Source organism: Mirounga leonina, unplaced genomic scaffold, assembly GCF_011800145.1.
Source record: "Mirounga leonina isolate KUSES-001 unplaced genomic scaffold, KU_Mleo_1.0 Mir_173, whole genome shotgun sequence".
Lineage (NCBI taxonomy): Eukaryota > Metazoa > Chordata > Mammalia > Carnivora > Phocidae > Mirounga > Mirounga leonina.
The window spans coordinates 80001544-80017995 of NW_023270447.1; the positions used below are offsets into that span (position 1 = coordinate 80001544).

Here is a 16452-nt window from a genome sequence, read left to right on the forward strand (position 1 = left end):
TGTTTCCAGCTCACTGCCCACCCTGACTTGATTTGGCTGCATTCTGGACTGTTTTGTGAGGTTCAGCTACCGGTCTCAGTTCAAGGTCGTAGGCAACTACGTTTTTCTGGCTTTTCCTAACAGCTTTCTTTCAGCCACTGGCTCAGGGCAGCCCATCAGGAATGCTGCATTACCACTGCTGGCCACAAGGGGTCCCCACCCTCCAGAGAAGGCGAGATGATGCGGGGCCGAGCAGGTGCCTTGAGCCGCCAGCCCCCAGAGCAGAGCTGCGGAGCTCAGTCACTGGCCCCAGGTCAACAACCGTTTGGCACTCTGGGAACTGTGATGACCCACATGTGATCACGGTGCTTCATGTTGTTTCAAAGAGCAGAGAGCATGACCCCAAGGACCCAGCCACTTCCGTCCAAGCAGTCTGGGTTCTGCTTATTCTCACTACCTGTATGACCTTGGACATGCCCCATCCCCTCTGAGACCCAGTTTCCTCACCTGTCAAGAGCAGAGGTTAGGATAAAATCCCATTCTCTACAGCCTTGCCAGCCACAGAAGCACCCGAAATAGCCCTTCTATCAAGGGGCCCCTGAGTCATCCTTGCTGTTCAGAACACACTGCCAGCTTCCTGAGGTTTTAAATCCTTCTGCCAGGTTATCATCGCTCTGGAAACAAAAGGGGTGAAATCAGAATTCTGTGCCGTGGCTTCTTTCAACATCAGAGACAGGGCAGCCCTAAGGACACGTGATACTCCAGGGGTGCTCAGACACCTGTTAGCCTGGACCAGCGCTGAGCAGGAATCCCAGACCGAGAACAGTTGGAAGCGCTCTGGTTAGAATCTGGAGCCCAGAGAGAGGAAGCCACCAGGCCTGTGGCCCTCGGCGGGAATGTGGCAGACAGGGCAGAGCGGTCCCTCTTGGGCACATTCCCCAGGAGTGACACTGAGCATGCTGCTTCCTGGGACATACAGACACTCAGAAGCATAAGAAAGAGCCACCTTTGGGGAGAGGCGGGGGCTCAGGGCAGGGGGAGGCCGCACTCACTTCCCCTGTGCATCGCCTGCGCTGGGTTTTTCCCATGCTGTGACTTAATTCTCCTAAAGACCCTCAAGGTCAGTGGTGTCACCCACTCGTGGGCTCAGAGTTCAGTGACCCGGCCCAGGTCCCATACCCAGAAGTTATATGAAGCCACGGCTTTACAAAGACTTTGCAAAATACACATCCTGGCTTCCCTGAGGGACGGCACTTAACTTCCTCTTCGTTCATTCATTCACCTCTTTACAGAGCGCCAGGCACAGGCCATGCACTGTTCTAGACCCGGCCATACATCTGGGATGGAGGCAGCAAGAGCACCCGCCCTCACTGCACCTAGACAGACAGAAACAAGCAGTACGTGCCAAGAAGAAAAGCACAGCAGAGGAGGGGACAGAGAGTGAAGGGGGGGGGGACATGCGCCCCTCTCATTGGTCAGGAGCGGCACTTCTCAGGGTGTGCTCACGCCCACCTGCAAACTGTTGCATTCTAGTCTGCCCCAAGGTAGAAGAAATGATGCTGTCCTCTTTCTGTGTTTACAGGACAAACGTCCATGGGGCCAGCCCTGGTCTGTTGAATCGCACTTTGAATAACCCCGCCTAAAATGTATCTGAGCCATTTGGTCAGTGAAGCTGATGGATGTACCCCCTGCCCTGGGACCCATCCGCCCCCATCTTCCCTTCCCTCCCGCCTTCCCGCCACACCGCCCAGGCCCCGGGGAACTGCTGCCGAGGAGGACTGGGCATGTCCCCCCCACCCCCGGTGAACACGATGACCTGGGGCCCGCCGGTCCCTTCTAAAGATGTCCCCTCCGAGCCCATGGCTGGTTGGGAGCTTCACGGATGCTGAGAATAGTTCTGGGTCCCAACTCAGGCTGTGGCACTTCCAAGCTATGTGATCTTGACGATGTCTGGTTTACCTTAACTCTAAAATAGGGATAATGGGGGCGCCTGGGTGACTCAGTCGGTTAAGCATCTGCCTTCAGCTCAGGTCATGATCCCGGGGTCCTGGGATCGAGTCCCACATCAGGCTCCCTGCTTGGTGGGGAGCCTGCTTCTCTCTCTGCATGTCACTCCGCCTGCTTGTGCGCTCTCGCTCTCAAATAAATAGAATATTTTATAAATAAATAAAATAAAAGAGGGATAATGGTGCTTTGCAGGAAGAGATCAGCCCCCTGGCCTGCGACTCAGTGTGTGGAAGCGCCCACTACTGTGTGTGCAGGTGCGTGTGTGTGTGTGTGTGTGTGTGTGAGCACGTGTGCATGTGACATCCATCTCCTTCCCCACTGTTGGAGTGTCCCTTCCAGGACCTGCGGTGGCCAGGGACACTGACGGCCTTTTCCGGGTCTCTCTCCAGATTGCCAAGGGATCATTGAGGATGTCGTCCTGCTGGGCGCACCCGTGGAAGGAGAAGCCAAGCACTGGGAGCCTTTCCGGAAGGTGGTGTCTGGGAGGATCATTAACGGCTACTGCAGGTCTGTCCCAGTCTTGCGCTGGGGGTGACGGTACTAACTGAGTACTTAGTGTGCAGATGTTTAGTGTGCAGATGTTCGAGGCCTGGCCCCTGTCCTGGAGGATCCCAGGGACCAGTGGGGCTCTGGCCTGTTAGGAGCAAGGTGTTCTGACCGGGGGGGCCTCTGTCCCCATAGAATGAAAGAACAGGGGCTCCCTGTGTCAGGTCTGAGGCCAGCTTATGGGGTGACAGGAGAGGCCAGGCTGGCCACCATGACCTAGGGGAAAGGCATTTGGTGAGTGGGACGACTGAAAACCAAAGCTTGGGCCCCAGTGGGGATCTGTGAATGCCGCCAAGGAGCTCCTGGGGGTGCCGTTCGGCAGTTCAGGAAGGGGTGGGCAAGGGTGTGGGCCGAGCCCCCAGAGCCCTGTTTCAGGTGGGGTAACAGAACAGTCAGCCGACAATGAGGAGCCAAGACCCACACCAGGCAGCACCCCTCGGCAAGATGGGGGGACGCCTGTGAAGGCTGGCGGCTGTGAGGCTAGAAAGGAAGTACCCCTTGTTTGGGCTTGGAGAAGGGGGACTCGGGAGCTTTGGCCAAGGCCATGCCCCAGACTTTGGGGAAGAAAAGAGGAAGCCCACCACTGACGATGCAGGAGGGCCGCCTGAGAAGGTGCTTGGGCCCTTCAACCTCCAAAGGCAAAGGATGGGGTGACAGTGTGGAAGAGCAGTGATTTAGAGTCACACAGACGTGGGCCTGAATTCTGAAACACAGCCAGCCTCCCGGATTTTAGATAAGGGACCCGCATTTTATGGTCGTGACCCAAAGTGCAGGGTATGGACCAGAAGGTGACATTCTAAGCCCAGATCCGAAGAACAGGTTTGGAGTTTAGAAAACCAGAAGGTTGGCTGACTTGTGGGCTCCATGAACACAACTTAAAATATGAACAATTTGGAAAACAAGGAGGTAGGACTCGGGGAAGCAGCTGATCCACTGGGTCATGAACATGACCTTTCCCCCAACCGGCTGGAAACACAGCACTAGAGCTCAGAGAAGTCGGAGCTGGAGTGAGGGCCACTGGGGTCCCCAGCTTCCGCTGAAGCCAGAGGACAGGGGAGATCACAGGAAAGGCAAAGCATAGAGAAAGAGCAAAGTGCTGGATTCCCAATTCTAAAGAATATGTTTCGGGTTTGCAGGGAGAAAGAGGCTCCAAGCTGAGGTTGGGGGCGACGCAGGATCATCCAACATTCTGTGCCCGAGACCGTAGCTGGGCACGGGAATGCAAAGATGGGCCCGGTGAGAGAGGCTCATGTCTAGTGGAAAGGACACATACGGAAATAGACAACTGTTAAAAAGTCAAAACTAAAAATGCAACAATGCCGCAATGTGAGGGGGAGGATATCAGGAATATTAGACTCTTACCACCTGCCATCCTGTCTTTGTGATCATGATCTCCTTTAATCCTCCCCCAAACCTTGTGGTGTTAGTACTTTAATCCCCATTTACAAATGAGAAAACTAAGGCCAGTTAAATTTAATTTTGATCTAAGCCCAACCATCCTAAGTAGGACACAAAACTAAATGGAACAGATTTGGAAAGTCTTTATCATTTGATGATTTAGCCCTCAGCAACAGCTGTATAGTTCAGAGCTCAAGATAAAGATGACTTTTAGCCACAGACAGAGGACATTAGCCAGGACACAGGAGTTCTGACCATCAGTTTAGCTCTCTCACTTATACTCTAAGCTGAGTTCTTAGAATTAGGATATGGTAGGAAGAACAAAGAAACAAAAGAGCCATAATATATAAAGAGCCCATGCAAATCAATAAAAAAAATCTAATAAGAAAATGTTCAAAGGATATCTACACATAAACTCACAGAATAAATAGTCAATTAATTTTTTTAAAGATTTATTTATTTTAGAGAGAGAGTGTGGTGGGGAGACAGAGGGAGAGGGAGAGAATCTCAAGCAGACTCCCCACTGAGCTTGGAGGCTGATGCAGGCTCTATCTCATGACCCCGAGATCATGACCTGAGCCAAAATCAAGAGTCAGACACTTAACCAACTGAGCCACCCAGGCACCCCACAGTAATAAATTTTTTAAAAGATGCCCAACCTCATCATGAGTGAAATAAATACAAATTAAAATCCGTAAGATACTATTTATCACCCATCAGATTATCAAACATCTGAACTATGAATAACATTCAGTGTTGGTGAAGATGTGGAGAAATGGGCACTGCCATACACTGTTGATGTGACAGTTGAATTTAGTAAATATTTTTTGGAGAACAAGTGGCCATATCCACCAAAATTTTTAATGTGCCAGTTTTCTGATCCCACACATTCTGATTTCTCTGATCCTGCTGGACTAGATACACAGAAACGGATGCACAGAGTCATTGCAGGTTTGATGTCCAACGGTCCTCAGTTGGGGCCTCAGCCTGGGTGGCTCAGCCGGTTAAGCGTCCAACTCTTGATTTCGGCTCAGGTCATGATCTCAGGCTTGTGAGGTCCAGCCGCAGGTCAGGCTCTGCCCTCAGTGGGGAGTCTGCTTGAGGATTCTCTCTCTCCCTCTCCCTCTGCCTCTCTCCATCCCCCCAAACTGCCCCCCCCCCCCCCCCAGCTCATGCACTTACTCTCTCTTAAAAAAAAAAAAGGTCCTCAGTTAAAATCTTGGCTCAGCCAGTTACTTGTTGAATAATAGCCCCTCCTGCACAGGGATTCTGGGGAGATCAAATGACCTTATTTAGGAAAAGGGTGGGCACTTAGTAGGTGTCCAATAAACTATAGCAGTTATAATAACGGGGCCCGTTCACATAGCACATGATTTTTTGGTGCTTTTCATAAACAACAAAGGGAAAGAATTAAAATTGCATGGGTGCAATATGAAAGCAGCAAACACTTATTAAACCCATATGTTCTGCTGCAAACCTGAGGCTCATAAGCTTGGTTTTCAATTATTTTGTGAGATCCTGAGCCATCTCTCTAGGGAGAGAAAGGAGGAGGAGGAGGAAAGCAGGGAGAGTAGGAGGAAGGAACACAGACCACAATAACTGTAGTTTCTAGCACCAACCAAGATTTCATAGTCTGGGCCCCCAAAGGTGTTTTACTTGCTTTGAACCTCCTTAAGCATGGTGGCGGGGGCAGGGAAGGCGGAGAGTGTTCAGGCCAAAACTACCAAAAACTAAATATTTATGAATGTATAGTATAGGGGTGCCTGGGTGGCTCAGTCAGTTAAGCAGCTGCCTTCAGCTCAGGTCATGATCCCAGGGTCCTGGGATCAACTCCCACATCAGGCTCCCTGCTCAGCAGAGAGTCTGCCTCTCCCCCTGCTTGTGCTCTCTCTCTGTCAAATAAATGGATAAATCTTTAAAAAAAAAAAAAAGCTCTCTGCCTAGAAAAGGAAAAGACTCAAGAATGGACACACAGAGGACATGGGACTCATGTCCAAAGGAGCATATATTCCAGGCACATGAGGGGCAAATTATTAATAATATCAGGTGGAGGGGCTCAGGGGCACTCCTTGGGGGAGGTGATACCCAAGCTGAATTTTGAAAGGATAGATAAGAGCCCACCAGACACGGGAAGACTGGGCCAAGCAAGAGGTTCCCAGAGCAGGAGGCATAATCAGACCAGATGTTTCCTGAATATTCACGTGCGTGAGCACCGTGTCCGTGATGTGCCATCTTAGTATACGCTCCTGCCCACCCTGGGCAATAAGATGTAGTGAGGAGACTGAGGCCCAGAGGGGCCAAGCAACTGGCCCAAGCTCACACAGCTAGGAACTGACAAGGCAGGACTAGAGCCTGGCTCTGTGTGATCCTGTGTGTGGGATTATGGCCCACCCCGGGCGAGAGAGACAGATGCTAGGTGAAGAAGGGTCTTGAATGCCAGGGAAGACCCTGTGGTTTGCTCAGCACAGTTTAGAGGATATGGAACCTTCTAACATATGTTCCTGTTCTATCCCTAAATGTACACAAGGAAGCGCAATTAACTTTTTTTTTTTCAGCAGAAACATGGCAGGCCAGAAGCAATTAACATTTTAAGTAGAGTGTTGTCATAATGAAGACAGAAACAATGTGGAAGGGATGATGCCGACTTGGTTCATTATAACTGTCTATAACAGAAATGTTTATGGACCACCCTCATACCCAGTATCTGATGCACATAAGTCATGGTTAGTGCAAGAGAACAACTTGAGTGAATCTTTCTTCTCCACTTGGCCGTCCGTTCTTAGAGACAGTGCTTCTTGGGCCCCCTCTATTAAGATAATCACTGGGACTGGCAAGCATTGTTCTCTGGAGAGAGTAAAGGAATTTTCTAGAAGAGATAGCCTACAGGCAGTGGGGAGACACGGTCAGCTTCTAAGAGAGAAGGGCCGTGGTCAGATGGGTGTTTCAGGAAAGCCATGGTGGCATGCGGGAGGAGAGGCCAGGAGCAGGGAGAGCAGGGAGGAGGCCATTGCGTTGGTCCGTGGAGGCTGGATTGCCTTGATCACAGGGCTGGGGCAGAGGGACCAGTATGGGTGCAGGTAAGAAGACTCAGCAGGACTCTGGTGGGTTGGCCACTGGGGAAAGGGGGCCTGACGTTGCCCCACTGGTTTCTACCTGGGGCACCAGGCGGATGACAGTAGAAAGGGAGTCAGGGCTGGGGCACTCAGTGTGGGACACCAGAGGAGGGTCTGTAGAGGGCCCCCTCAACTCTGTGCCCCGGTCCTTCCAGGGGTTTCTGGGGTGGTAAGCACAGGAGCACCCTTGTGGTCAGAGACCACCTGCGAGGGGGCCTGGAGAGCGCCCAGGGACCCCGGACTCTGAGCCCCTTCTTGGTTCACGCGGCACTGCGAGAGAGACCCTTCTTCCACGTGAGCACGCAAATACCATGGTCTCACGTTGCCATGCAAACCAGAGTGAGTCGGTCCCAATAAAACACAACCAGATGTGCTAAGTTGGATGCAAGTCCCCCCCTGCAGAGGGGAGATGAGCAGTGTCCACTTGCACAGACCTGCTGAGCAGTGAGGCCAAGTGCTGTCTCAGCTGGCCCGGCTTCAACCAGACGAAGTCAAGGGTTCGAGGGAAGGCTGTCTCGTGGGCCCCTCCGACCATGTCCTCCGTGGACAGTGCTCACGGTACCTGAAGAAACAGGTAGCATGGGGTCCAGGGTTATTTTCCCCCAATACTGTAGGGGTGTGTCTGGCTAGGGATGAGGGTGCCGGGAGCGGGCTTCACCACACCCGAGCAAGTGAAGGAATGTTCCCAGGGCGGGACCTGCCTGGGCAGCCAGCCTTGCTGCCTCCAGGATGGCTGAGGGCAGGGAGGCCTGCAGGCTGGGCCAGACCTGAGTCAGAGGGCGAGCTGGGCCCCCCAGCTCACAGCCAGACAGGAACCCAGGCCCCTGAGTTCCGTCCCCCAGAGCACAGAAGCCCCCAGCCCCCACAGTCCGCTCACCCCAGGAGGACGCCTGCTGCCTTTCTCTTCCCATGGAGCCCTAGAGCAGCCACCCACCGCCCCCCCAGCCCCGAGCCGGAAACCCCTCCAAAGGCACATGCTTACTCGTGAGAACGTCGCCCAGGGTCCGCATGCGTGCATCCCACAGGCACTCGTCTGCTGCATGCCAGGCACTGTTCTCAGCTCTGGGGACCCAGCAGGGACAAAACGGGCAGCTTCTGGGGCTGCCGTGGCCCGGGCAGCACCCCAAAGAGGCCGCCGCTGTTCCACCATCCTGCCCCAGGTGCACGGGTCCGACCGGGCTTCCCAGGGCCAGGTGGGAGCCCCAGGGCTGACGTCACCCCCTTGTCTGCCCGCAGGGGGGACTGGCTGCTGAGCTTCGTGTACCGCACGTCCTCCGCGCAGCTCCACGTGGCTGGCCTACAGCCCGTGCTGCTGCAGGACAGGAGGGTGGAGAACGTGGACCTGTCATCTGTTGTGAGTATTGCCAGCTCTGCATTTGCCAGCGGGGGTGCTTTGTGACTCCAGCCCAGCCACCCCCGGCCCCAGGGAGGTCATGAGAATTTGCTTGGGGGGGAAGGGTGGTAATTCCTATTTACAGGCACCGTCTCTGTGCTGGGGCTTTGTCACCACGTCCTTCACACACATTGTCTCTAATCCTCACCCAGCCCCCAGGGCAGCCATGATTATGCCCATTCCACAGACTAGGAAACTGAGGCTTAGGAAAGTTCCTGTCACACAAGTGGCCATCAGCAGTCCGGATGTGCACCTCCAGAGCCCCTGCTCGGGGCCCTACATTAGTGCCCTCCCTGCCCCTCCCCACCCCCAGTTACTCATCAGGACGGTCCAGTTCCCCTGGAAGTACTGAGAGCCCCCAGAGGACACAGGTGGAGGGACTGGGGCCAGACCCCAGAAGCCCCTGACGGCCAGGCTGTGACACGGTGGAATGCAGAGCAGGGAAGGTGTTCCAGGAACCCCCACCTTGGAAACATCTGGGGGTTTATTTAAAATGCAAGACACCCCCCACCAAGGACACTGGGAAAAAATAATAAATAAAATGCAGACCCCAGGGCCCCATGCACAGACCTTTAGATCAGTCTCTGGGAGCAGAGCCTGCCAATTGAACAGGCCCCCCCATCCCCCTCACAACAGTCCTGGACATCAAAGACTAGCTTAGGTCGGGGGGTACAGATGGTTCAAGAGAATTCTTTTTTTTTTTTTAAGATTTTATTTATTTGAGAGAGGAGAGAATGAGAGAGCAGGAAAGGGGAGGTGGTCAGAGGGAGAAGGAGACTCCCCGCTGAGCAGAGAGCCCAATGTGGGACTGGATCCCGGGACTCCGGGATCATAACCTCAGCCAAAGGTATCCACCCAACCACTGAGCCACTCACGCACCCAGTTCAAGAGAATTCTTGCTGGGGATGGGGTGGGACGCACCGAACTTGAGGTACTAGGGCCAGCTCTCGGGCTTGAAGGAACCTCAGCCTCCTGCACTCGCCTGTCACAGAGAGCTAAGAGCTTCACGTGGGACAGTCTCCATATCTAGCTCTGCCCCAAGCCTTTGCAGGCTCCAGCATCCCCATTGTACAGATGAGAACATTGAGGCTCGGAGAGGCTAAGCGACTTGCCCAGGGTCACACAGTGGGAACATGGCCGAGCAGGCCTCAAACCCAGGTCTGAGGCCAGTAGGCATTGCTCCTGCTCAGGGAGATATGGCCAGCACTGGGAGAGGTGCCTGCTACCCGGAGGGTGAGGGCGCTAAGCTGCAGTTACGTCCCCAGGCAGGCTCGGGCCAGTGCAGATCCTTGCGATGCAAGGGGCCCATGAGAGCAAGAACCCCGGTTTCCAGTTACTGCATGGTTGGCTGCCAGTGGTCAAGTGCCAAGCACTTCCCAGCGTATCCCTGTTCGCCCAGGTTCCATAAGGCACCACCCCGCCTGAGAGCAGACAGACCAGACCCTCCCGAGGGAAGGCACTCTGGAGGACTCGGGCTTCCCCCCGGGCTTCTAAGCAGCCCGTGCCAGTGACCCCCTCCCCAGCCCCCGCACCTTGATGGTGGGTGGAGCCGGGCACCTGGACCCCGCCCCCAGAACACTGTGCCACCAGGCCCAGGGCTGCGCCATCCACCTCCCTGTGGGGTGAGGTGAGCTGACTGACCAGACCGCGACACCACAGGACCAGAGCGAGGCCTCCTGACCTGTGTCCCGGGGCCACTGTCCTATTGAATCAAAAGTAAAAAGGATCAGAAGAAACCCTTGTAAATGAAATTCCCTTTAAACACCACAGAACCCTGGCAAGACCCACCTTCTGCCCTGGGAAGCCCCTGAGGGGGATACAGTGGCAAGAGCGCAGCCTTTGGCCCCAGAGAGGCCAGGCTGTGCCGCTGGCGTGTTGGCTGTGTGACCTCAGGCCGGTGACTTAACCTCTCTGTGCCTAAGTTTTCTCATCTATGAAATGGGGGGAATCACTTTCCAGGGCAGCACGTGTAAGATGCTCGGCCCGTACGAGGCCTTCATTTCAGTGCTAGGTCCCTCCTCTCCTGCCCCTGCTACCCCCTTTGGCTCTTTTGCCCCTGAGACCCCTCTCCCTCCTCGGACCGTCGCTGAGGCGGCTTCGTGGCTCTTACCTGATCGTAGCTCCTTATGACACATTAGGGGCACAGCACAAGAAGCAGTGGCTCTCTCTTCGGGGTAATTGGAGGTAATGAGCATTGCCTTTGTGCTGCCCTCTGGTTTTTCTGGAGGATTCTTGCTGGAGAGAGTCACTGTTACTGCTGGGGGGGCCGCGCGGGCTGCCCGGTGCTCAGAGCGAGGCCTACACGGTCTGCCTTCTCCCTGCTGGGCCGACGCCCGCAGAGCCTTCGTGAACCAGCCCCGCGTCGGCCACCGACCCGGACGTGGCGTGCAGTGGCTCCTGGCCTCTGAACAGCCTGAGCCGGCAGGGAGTGAGCGGCCGGCCCCGGCGCGGGCAGGGGCCTCCACCCAGCCCAGCACCAGCCCTGCCTTTCGGCCTCTCCCGTGTGGGGCCCGGGGTGCAGCAGGTGGGGGATGCCGCCACCCGAGAGGCCGACTCGTGAGGTTTCCGGAGGGCACGAGAGCCAGCACAGGGGTCTCCAGACTCCTCGTGTCCCAGAGGAAATGCCAGCTGACTTCTAGAACTTAGCCCAGGGCACAGGGCAGGAGCTCAGGCTAACAAAGCCCGCGTGTGCGGGGCGCGGCGCCGCTTGCGTTAGAGATCGTGTGTCATCAGTCCGCACAGCATCCCGGTGATGGGGGGACAGCGGCCCCGCCATACAGGTGTGCAAGCTGAGGCTGCCTGTGAGGGGTGGAGCCCCGGGAACCTACCAGAGCCTGGGCTCGAGGCCACTGCGCTCACGTGTCCGTGACTCTGCCCCGTGTGTCAGCTCCCTGGCTCCTCACACCCGCGCACACAGGGCAGGTGCCCTCACCGGCCCCGTTTTACAGATGAGGACACGGAGGCCCAGAGGGAAAGGAACCCGAGGGGGCCTGATAGGCTTGGAAGGCGTTGGTGGCAGGCGGAGGCAGGGACAGCGGCCCCTGTTTGGGCAAGTCCCGCGGTGCCTTGCGAGGCCGCAAACAGGTGGTGCCGAGGCCCGTCCACACTGTGTGGATCAGGGGCCGCTGCACGGGGCCAGCCGTGGGCCCCGAGTGAGTCACAAGTGGCCCGTGCACTCCCTAGGCTCACAGTCCGTCAGAGAACAAACGTGTGAGCAGATAAAGACGATGGGGTGCAGCGAACACCGTCACAGGGGAGCCCCAGGGACCGTCCCCCAGCCAGCGTGGGAAGGTCAGGGAGGGCTTCTCAGCACCAGTGACCCCCAGTGTGAATCCAGATGGGTGGCCCATTTCCATCCAGACAGCTGGAGAGATGGTCCTGCATCAGCCACAGCGGACCTTCCCGCCACCAAGAAGAGATTCTTCTCCCACCCCCCTCACCTCAGCTCTCCCATCCCTTTGGCTAAAGTTGGTAAAATTGGAATTCTGCCAGCAAGTGGTCCCCCTGGGTCTTTGCAGAGTGGCAGCTCAGAGACCAGGGTTGGCTGAGACCCGAGCCAACGTGGAGCCAAGGAAGGCCAGAGCTGTGCGTTCTAGGAGAGCTGCATGGTGGGATTTCCCCCTGGAATCAGCTACAGCCAGTGGCCACGAGCACCTCCCTTCCTTCCTGTCTGCCTCCACCCAGCCCAGCACCAGCCCTTCAACAGTTCTGGTTTGTCCCTGTGGGTCTAGGTTTCTGCTGGCTGGAATTGAGATGTGATGGCTAGAGCTTCAGCAGCCATTTGGGGTTCCCAAATGGATCAGCCCCATTAAGGCCCTGCCCTCTGTCCCCCATCGCCCCTTCCAAGGACACTAAGGCAAGGGAGCTCATATTTATGCAGCACTGGCCATGTGCCAGGTGCAGTACCTCATGGTTTGTATGTATTATTTCTTCCCACCCACCCCACGAGGTAGGTATCACTAACTGTAATTGGGTAATGTCCCTATGAAAGTGTTTTGGGCCATATATGGAACATAATAGTTAGAGGTCACATATGCTGATTCCTACAAAGTGCCCGGCCCTTGAACTCTCGTAGTAGAATTTCAAGGTAGGTGTCATGATCCTCATTTTACAGATGGAGAAGCTGGAGTCCAGGACACTGTAAGGACTCCCCCAGTTACTAGTAAGAGAAAGCTGAGGCTGGAACCCCTGTTTCGCTGATGCCAAACTTAGGTTCTTTCCAGTGCCTTGCAGCCAGTAATGTCCACCCTCTGTGGGAAGACACTGCCCCACCTTGACCTCCACCCTGAACCCAGGGATCTAAAAAGCCCCTTGTATGCGTGTATACTTGTGTGTGTGTTCACTGAACATTGTTTAAAAGCATTTGTACGGGACGCCTAGGTGGCGCAGTCCGTTGAACGTCCGACTCTTTCTTTCGGCTCGGGTCATGATCTCAGGGTCGTGGGATCGAGCCCCGCATCGGGCTCCCTGCTCTGCAGGAAGCCTGCTTCTCCCTCTCCCACTCCCCCTGCTTGTGCTCTCTCTCGCTGTGTCTCTCTCTGTCAAATAAATAAAATCTTTAAAAAAATAAATAAATAAAAATAAAAATAAAAGCATTTGTAAAGAAAGGAATGAGGGGCGCCTGAGTGGCGCAGTCCGTTGAACGTCCGACTCTTGGTTTCGGCTCAGGTCATGATCTCAGGGTCGTGGGATCGAGCCCCGTGTCAGGCTCTGCGCTCGGCATGGAGTCTGCTTGGGATTCTCTCGCTCCCCCTTCCTCTGCCTCTCCTGCTTGTGCTGTCTCTCTCTCTCCCTCTCTCTCAAATAAATAAATAAAATCTTTAAAAAAAAAAAAAAAGGAAGGAAGGAGAAGTCAGCAGGTTCTGGTTATGAGAAAGTAACAAAACCTTACAGGGAATTGTCTTCTTGTGTTCTTGAAAACTCATTTGAATAGCTCAGTGTGATTTGTGATTCAAATGGAAATGCAAATGTTATCAACTGAGCCTTTGTGTGCTTCCCTAAGTGCCCCCAGTGTCCCGCCCCCCCCCCCCAGTCTTCTTTCTAAACAAAAAGGAATGTTTTGTCTTGCACTTACCTCTGGCACCAAGCAGACCCCGAGGACTGGGTGTAGGGGGGCGGGGGGAGGCTAGCGCAGGGCTGCATTTCAGGAGCAGATCTGAGCTGAGCAGACTACACATGCAGCATCTCACGCCGAGCCCCATGCGGCTTTGCTCTTCACGTGTCATGTGTATTAAGCAAACCACCATCCTTCTATGAACATTGCTTTCCTGTTTGGTAAAATGGCAATGATTTTCCAAGTTCCCCTCCCCAACTCATTTTCTATGAAGAGAACAGGCCCAGATTCAAAATCCAACTCTGATACTTCTTAGCTGTATGACCTTGGTCAAGTCACCTTAGCTCTCCTTGGCTCAATTCCTTCATCTACAGGTAGGAGCCAACACCTGTCAAAGGACTGTATCCAGTAAGTTCATCCACAGTGTATTAAGGATATACTACGTGTTGGGCATTGTCCGTGATCACCGTGAGGTATCGGGTGTTCTCAGTCACCCCTACTTTTCACTCACTGACACATCCCAACACAAAAGTGGGGTTATCTCTATTCTCTGAGAAAGAAGGTGGGCCCTTCTTCTGAGTTCTCAACCTTTGTCTTAGTGACGATTCCTGCCCCCAAAGGAATTTTATAAAGAAACATCCTTCATCTTTGTTTAATAAATGCGAGAGTGGCCGTGGGCCCAGAGGCTTCCCAGCCCACTCTGGATTTGAGGTCACTGAGAGCTGGAGTCCTGGCGTTGGGGATCAGGTGGCTGAGGCTGCGGAGGAAGAGGGTGAGGCCCAAGAGCTCCGCTGGGGGCCCTGGGGAGGGCAGGGCTCTGACCGCCCCCACCCCCCTGGCCCTCACTCACTGCCCTCCTGCAGGTCAGCGGCCACTTGGACTACGCCAAGCAGATGGACATCATCCTGAAGACTGTGGGCATCCACACCAAGCCAGGCTGGGATGAAAAGGGGCTCCTGCTGGCCCCGGGCAGTCTGCCCCAAGAGGAGCCTCCCCAGGCAGCAGCCACCTCCTCATCAGACAAGACCACACCCGGGGACAACCCCAAAGGGGCCACACCCGCTGACCCTAGCCGAGCCCAGGTGCCAACGGGGCTGGACCAGTCTGAAGGCGCCTCCCTTCCTGCCACTGCCAGCCCGGCTGAGAGCCCCCAGATCTGCAGCCACGGCATGGGCCCCAATCCACTGGGCTGCCTCGACTGTGCCAGCGAGACCCAGGGGCCCTGCCCAGGGCTGGACTGACCACAGAAGGGGACTCGAGCTGCCTTCCCAGGTTCCTCCATGTAGCACTCCCTTACCCCTCCACCAGCTGCCCCACGTGAGCTCTGAATTTCCACCAGTGCCTCTCCCAAGTTTAAGGCACTGGGACTGAAAAGGAATTGGAAGGAGGGGAGTCGAAGAGAGACAGCGTTCCCTCCCCGAGGAAGCAAGGCCGGAACCCTGCAGAGACGACCAACCACAGTTTAGAGCCCCAGGACTCTACCAGCCTTGGGCTTCCTGTATTTCAGGCTGCAGCCGTGGGGGCTGGCTGGCCATCTGGGGGCCCAGGGGGCTTCCCCAGCCCCAGTAAACCCAGGTGGATGCCTGCTCTTCCATCCACACACCAGGGCTGCCCGCCAGCCCACAGACACCACTGATGCTCCTACAGAGCAGACGCAGGTGGGGAGTCCGCACCTGACTCTCTGCTCTGGGGAGGTGCGGCCAGATGTGCCTGTACGGTCATGCAGGCTGTGCACTGCAGAACCCCAGGAGCATGGATTGCACGGATGTGATGTGAAGGGTCCCCCCAGTTGTGCTACGTGGTGCTCTGGATGCAGCTCACAGCGTGATGAATATATGCTGAATCAGCATGCACTATGGGTGGGAAGTGGGCCCAGGGACAGGAATGAATTACACGGGGGAAGGATTTCCCATAGCAGGAAAGGGGATAATGATTATAATAAAAATAATAATAGGTACCACTCATTGAGAATTTAGCAAGGACAGAGTGCTTCCATGGGTTGTCTCGGCTGACCCTACCGATAACCCCATGAGGTAGCTACTATTATTATCTGCATGTTACTGAAGGTTCTTGAGACCCAGAGAGGTTAGGTAACCTGCTCAAGGTCACACAGCTGGTCAGGTCTCAAACTCCAGTCAGACTCCAGAGCCCGAGTTCTCGGCTACTGTATCTGTCTCCACGGAAGCCTCCTCCTGTGTTCCTTCCATTGTCCCTGAATGAGGGGCCAGAGATGGTTCTACATTGTGCAGATGGGGAAACCGAGGCCCAGGCAGAGAAAGTATTGACAAGCCCTTGGGGGGAGGCAGCCCGGAGGAGGACAACAGAAGGAACTAGACTATTAAGAGCTGAATGGGTCCCCACGTGTGTGTGTGTGTTTGTTCGTTCAACAAATATTTACAGAACTGCTACTGTGAGTCCACACAGCTCATGTTGCCCAGGGTCTCATCCCACTCCCACCAGCTGCTTCTCCAACCCCAGGGACCCCTCAAGCAAATCCAGTCCACACCACGGTCATTGCCTCAGCTAGTGTTTATTGGGAGTCCACTCGGGCAGGCCTGGGGGCAGAGGGGACGCCCCAGCAAGCACCATGACCCCTCTGTGGCCAGTGACCGGGGCCAGAGTTGAATCTAATCAGCACCAAGGAGAGCCCCAGGCCACTAGTGGAGGGCTCCCTGGGAGTTTGGATAGATCTGGGGGGCCTCAGACTGAAAAGGACCTTATGGCAAGTAAACTGTGGGAACCAAGAGTCCCCCTCAAAAACAACCCAGGTCCCTGTGCCAGGGTCCACCGACCTGCCTGAGGGCAGCAACCCACACCAGGCTCTTGCACTCTGCTCTGCAGACCCAAGTGGCCGACACTCCTGTTGCCCTGGCTGACCCAGGCAATGCCAGGAGGAGGTGGGGCCGTGGGCTCGTCTATCCCTATCAGTTAGTTCCCTTCCAGGTCCCAGGAAGTCCAGGCTG

At 55.2% G+C, this 16452-nt stretch overlaps 1 protein-coding gene across 2 annotated transcripts in view; it reads left to right on the top strand.

The window, feature by feature from the left end:
- Positions 1-15449, top strand: part of TMCO4 (transmembrane and coiled-coil domains 4) — a 90175-nt gene extending 74726 nt beyond the window's left edge. For both annotated transcript variants that reach the window (XM_035019615.1, XM_035019616.1), the window contains exons 14-16: positions 2376-2493; positions 8280-8397; positions 14353-15449. In XM_035019615.1, coding sequence (XP_034875506.1) covers positions 2376-2493; positions 8280-8397; positions 14353-14730 — 614 coding nt within the window. In that variant the 3' untranslated portion in view covers positions 14731-15449. The remainder of the gene's footprint in view (positions 1-2375; positions 2494-8279; positions 8398-14352) is intronic.
- Positions 15450-16452: the final 1003 nt, after the last annotated feature.